General features: G+C 54.5%; 1 protein-coding gene across 1 annotated transcript in view; it reads right to left on the bottom strand.

Moving 5' to 3' along the window:
- Nucleotides 1-4,044, bottom strand: part of NFKBIE (NFKB inhibitor epsilon) — a 20,722-nt gene extending 16,678 nt beyond the window's left edge. Inside the window, exon 1 of the mRNA XM_019549645.1 lies at nucleotides 3,635-4,044. Within this exon, the coding sequence (XP_019405190.1) occupies nucleotides 3,635-3,933 (299 nt within the window). The 5' untranslated portion in view covers nucleotides 3,934-4,044. The remainder of the gene's footprint in view (nucleotides 1-3,634) is intronic.
- Nucleotides 4,045-5,494: the final 1,450 nt, after the last annotated feature.

Here is a 5,494-nt window from a genome sequence, read left to right as displayed (position 1 = left end):
CCTCAGGCACCACCTCTTTTCTTCAGAAGAGGCAGTCAGTTTGGGCTCAGCTGCTCCAGTTCAGGTCAATTTATACCTGCACCTTTGAATGTCTAGGTTTCTATGGGAGGTTCCAGCTGAGACTAAGTGTCCACGTGATGATGAGATCTCCACCTCAATTATAAACTTTAATTCAGGGGTTGGACTTGATAACAGAGTCCTTCCCCACTTTCTATCTCCTAGGGACGTAAAATCTTAAGCAAGCCCATAGGAAACTCCATGGACGGACTGGGCTGGCAAAGGCACTAGGCCTTACAGCTCACACCAAGCATCACCAACTGGAGGCATGCTGCTTCACGCCAGGTTCAGTCCTGAATCAACAGAGGCAACTGAGGAAACAGGAACTAGAAGCTAAAAGCCCAGAACTTGTCTTTTTTCAGAATTACAATGGTTACAAGGAAGTGATATTGCCCAATGAAGCCTACTGAGAAATAATGAGATTACAGTTTGAATCCTAGCTTGAGGTCTGCTGCACTGGAGGCAAGTCGCACAAGGCAGCAGCTACCTTCCCGCTGCTGTTGGGTCATGAGCTGAGGTGCAAGGGAGCACAGTGGGTCTGCCTCTGCAGCTGAAGGAAAGCTAGCCGTGAGGCAGGCTGACTGCTTCCACCCAAAGGCCTCTAAACACTTCACAAACATTCATTAGTTGGACTTGATTAGTTCCAATTTACACACAGGAAAAATCTAATCACTAGAACACACTCTCTCCTAGAGCTGGGAAGAGAACCCAAGTGTGCGGATTCCCTGTCCCACTGCTCAGCATTAAACTACCTCACTTCGGCTACTAAGTAGCAACCATTCCATCCCCTATCCCCCCCACGCACTCTTTAGATTTCCTGTTTTAAACTGCATTGTAAGTAAGCAAAACCAGAAGAGCAGCTGCAGCCATTTGGAGAGCCTCTGCACAGCCACCTCCTGATGGGAGGGAGCAAAAGGCAGCAGCAACTAGCCCAAACTGACTGCCCAGCGGAGTCTGAAGATAAGAGCAGGCAGCTTAGCCGACCTAAACCAGCACAGAAGACAACTGAATCCAAGTGAAATGTGTTCAGTGGTTGCTGCCTAACACCTGGAGAACACCAGATCATGTTTGTTTGCCCCTCCTATTAATGGGAGTTTTGGATCAGACTCTGGACAACCTGGTTTGACAAGCAACTGGCTCAGTCACCCCTACAAAAGATGGGATCAAATCCCTCCCCCCCCCCCAAAATCAATTGAAGCATTTACAAACAATATCACCCCAGGGACACAATGGGGAAGGGAAACCAGCAGTCACCAAATGCACCACAGCCTCACAGGGCTTTGGGCTTGCCCTTACTCATTTTAGTTGTACCTTGCTTAAGTGCATCTACGCAGGCAGTTATGCCAGTGCAACTGAAGTGATCACATTGGGCATGGAAATTTCCATGTGGGCTACAATGTCCAGATGAGAAAATAAAGAGCAGCCAGTGCTTGAACCACGCTGGGGGTAGTGGGAGGGAGCAAGGTTTCATTTAACCTGGCTTGGATGGGGTTTGCTGCAAGGATGTCAGTCTTCTCAGCATGTCCCACAACACACAGGAATGGGCTAATTAGCACATGCCTTCTTCCCAACCAGGAAGTAAACACATAGCTGAGATGAGACCGGCTTTTATCAAGCAAGAAGCACCTCCTTGGATGAGCACAAGATCCTCCCCCTCTGCAGCTAACAGGACCTTTGATCCTCTGCTATAGACATCTTGTTCAGTGGCTTCTGTTCCCCTCCAGTTTCTCTTCCTCCTGTACCATTATTCATTACTGTATTCAACCCTGGCCTGCATCCAGGCTGTGGACCAAAGTTTCAGCTATTCAAGCAGCTAAGACACTCATACACATGCTCTTTGATTTTGCGATGGAAACATCCTGACAAGGTAAAACGTAACAGGAAAAAGGAGCAATTAGCTGAACTCAGTTACCAGAAGCCAAAGCAAACAGGTTCAATACCGTGTGTCTGTACCACGCACTGATGTGCAATTAAGTCCTCAAAGACAAAAGGCAAAAAGACCAAAAGCTGTAGCAGAGAAGCAACAGAGATGCAGGATAAGGACAGTGCCTCTTCAGGAACTTACATTACAGAGTCATTAAAATTCATGCTGCTTTGGTCATAGACTGTACAAAGCAGACAGGCTAGCTGCACATAAGGATTTACGTCGGAAACCAGCCACATCAAGAGACTCGTAGTTGTTCCCTAGTGAGACTCCAACCCACAGAAGAGGTGGGACCTAGGCTCCCCTCTACATAACTGATTTTCCTCAGGTAAACATCTCATGCAGCCAAGCCATCCATCCACTTGGTAAATGAAGCTTTGTGTTTTGGTGGATGAAAAGAACATTTCTTTTTTTTCCTTTTGATGTAGAACCCACCCCCCCTTCCATTTTTCCTGGCAGCCGCTGAATAGGCCGAAACTCAAACTTTGCACTGTGATGTGTGTTTCTGTATTGCTCTGACTGTTCACCCCACCCGGAACCCCAACTTTGCATTTCCCGCAACTCTGAGAGGCAAATGGATTGGAGCGGCTTCTTCCCCCCTCCGCCCCCGTTCCCGTCCCCACTTGTTCCGTTTACTTGGCTCAATCGTAGATTCCCTGGTAAACGACCAGCATATTTCACTGGGACCAAAAAAACCCCCTGAAAGGCTGAAAGAGAGAACATGGCCCCAGGGGATGGAAACATTTCCTGCCTGGGTGCTAGCTACAGCCTGGTTTGGGCAGGGGGGGTGGTCTCTGGACTAAGGGATGGGAGCTTTCCTGGATGGCAGTACTTACAACCTGGCCTGGGAGGTGTACAGAGAAGGGACAGAACCTTTCCTGTATGATCACTACTTGCACTCTTGCTTGGAGGTCTTGCTTGTGGGCCAGGGAAGGGAATCTTTCCTGCCTGGTCACCAGTTGCAGCCTGGTTTGGGGGGTCCATGGACCAGGGATGGGACCTTTCCCCCATGGTCACTAGCTACAACCTGCCATGTGGAGATCTATAGGCGCTGGGGGGAGGACGAGGGGAGATCTTTCCTGCCTGGTCACCAGTTGCAGCCTTGTTTGCAAGGGGTGGGGGGAATCTATGAACCAAGGTCTATGGACCAGGGATCACCAGTTGCAGCCTGGTTTAGGGGTCCATGGGACCTTTCCCCTGCGGTAACTAGCTACAAACCGGAGTGGAGATCTATGGGGGCTGGGGGGCTGGGGGAAATCTTTCCTGCCTGGTGACCACCTGCAGCCTTGTTTGGGGAGATCCAAGGACCAAGGTCTATGGACCAGGGATCAGAATGGACCTTTGTCCCGTGGTCACCAGCTACGACCCGGCATGGAGCTCTATGGGCCAAGGAGGAGACTCTTTCCTGCCTGGTGTGAGGGTCCATGGACCAGAGGATGGGACCTTTCCTGCCTGGTCACCAGTTACTCCTGGGGAGGGGACCCATCTGAAAAGAAAAACAAAAACAAAAACCCTAAACCCAGGGAACTTCCCATGTTGAGGCTGCCAGTCCCAGGCTGGCGGCGGCAGCGGCGAGCCACCTCCGCAGCCCGCCGTCCCCTGTGCCAGCCGGGCGGTGGCCGGGCTGTCGGCCGAGCCCCGGGCGGCACTCACGTGTCTCCATCCTCCGAGATGTAGGCGAGCGCCTCCAGCTGCTGGTGGCTCAGGCCGTGCAGGGCGCCGCGCTTGTCGGGCGGCGACGGCGGCGGCGCGAGGCCGGGCAGGGGCTCGGTGAGCGAGGCGGAGCCGTAGCTGGAGTCCACGCGCTCCTCGGCTTCCAGCGCCTCCTTGCCGGAGCCGCGCGGCTCTTCCCGGGGCGCCGCGGCGGGCAGCGAGCGCAGCGAGTCGATGCCCGAGTCGCACTGCCCCTCCTCGGCCTCCGCCGGCCCCTTGCAGCCCTCGGCCCGCGACATGGTGCGGCGCGCGCCTCACAGCAGCCCGGCCCCAGCCCGGGAGCCCGGCGGGGCGCTCGTGGCTGGCAGCGGCCGAGCTGCACCCCCCGGCTCCTCCTCCGGGCCTGAGTCACCGCCGCCCGGGATTCCCCCGGCCCCGCCCCGCCACTCGGCCCGCCCGGGGAGGGGCGGCGCGGGGCTGCCCTGGACTGGCTCCCCGCCTCTGAGGAGCCGGCGGACGCTGCTCCGGGAGACGAGGGTCGCCAACCCTCCCGGAGTCTCCAGGGATTCATTGGAGAGAAATCTCCAGGAGACTGCTGAGAGTCACCTGGAGAGAAACGATAGGGCATTCGTTCAAATTAATATTACAGGTTGAATCGGATTTATGTAGGTTTTTAAATGTCCTGGTAGTGCGCGTTTGCCGCCCTGATGTAAAGCCTGTGCACCCTAATCCTGAACTGATCGATGCCAGCCCGCAGGTCGTCGGCGTTGTGTCGCAGGCATTTTGGCGTGCCTGAAACCGCCCGGAATAGATTCGAACGGAGTTGGCAACCGTAGTGACTGCCCGCAGATGGGCCTGTTTGATGAGCCAGGGAATGTGGGTCTAGGCCCAGCATGTAAAGCTGAAAAGCCCCTCCTTGAGAAGGGGGTCATTAAGGACACATCAGTGATTGTTTGGGATGCATGACAGGCAGAACAGGTGGGGAAGGGGAGTCAGAGGTTTAAAATGAGGGTGCCAAGGCAGGACACAGAGCAGAACACACTTGGCAGCACCCACGAGCCCTCAAATGTGTCCAAGGAGCCAGTGGACGCTGCTCAGTGAAACTTGGCCTGGAGACAGGCCTGTCTGATGATGAGCCAGGGAACATGGGCCTAGGCCTGCCAAGGCAAACGAGCCTCCCTTGTTACAGGAGGCCACCGGGCACACCAACAGATTCCTTGGGACAAATGGAAAACAAAACAGGGATGGGAGTGAAGGCACAGGTTCATAATGAGTGCACCAAGGGGAGATGCAAAGCAGAGCACATCAACCAGTCAGCACTCGCTGGCTCCCCAGTGCATCCAAGGAGCCAGTGGACGCTGCCCAGTGAAACTGCCCGGAGATGGGCCTGTTAGATGAGCCAGAGAACATGAACCTAGGCCCACGAAGGCAATTTATGAGCCTCCCTTGCTAAGGGAGGTCACTGGGCACACCAACAGATTCCTTGGGGCAAATGAAAAACAAGACAGGGATGGGAGCGAGGGCACAGGTTCATGATGAGTGCGCCAAGGGGGGATGTAGAGCAATGCACACCAGCCAGCACCCACTGTCCCCCAAACAAGTCCAAGGAGCCAGTGGACATGCCCCAGTGAAACTGCCCAGACACACAAACAAATCAGGGACAGGAAAACGGCTCTGCAGCCCTCAGGGATTCCCCCTCACCAGAGCCTCCTTCCTGGTCAGGTATATTGCTCTGGTTTCATTCAGGAGGGGACTAGCTAACCAGGTGCTTCCTCAGTTGGCACCTGAGGAGGATGTGGCCCCCTTCCTTGGAACTCTGGAAGGTATTTTAACACCCCCTGGCAGCAGCAGGATGGTGCC

The sequence above is a fragment of the Crocodylus porosus genome, unplaced genomic scaffold (genome assembly GCF_001723895.1).
Source record: "Crocodylus porosus isolate Cpor-Errol unplaced genomic scaffold, CroPor_comp1, whole genome shotgun sequence".
NCBI lineage: Eukaryota > Metazoa > Chordata > Crocodylia > Crocodylidae > Crocodylus > Crocodylus porosus.
Note: the sequence above shows the minus strand (reverse complement) of the source record. Positions and strands in the feature narration are given on the sequence as shown.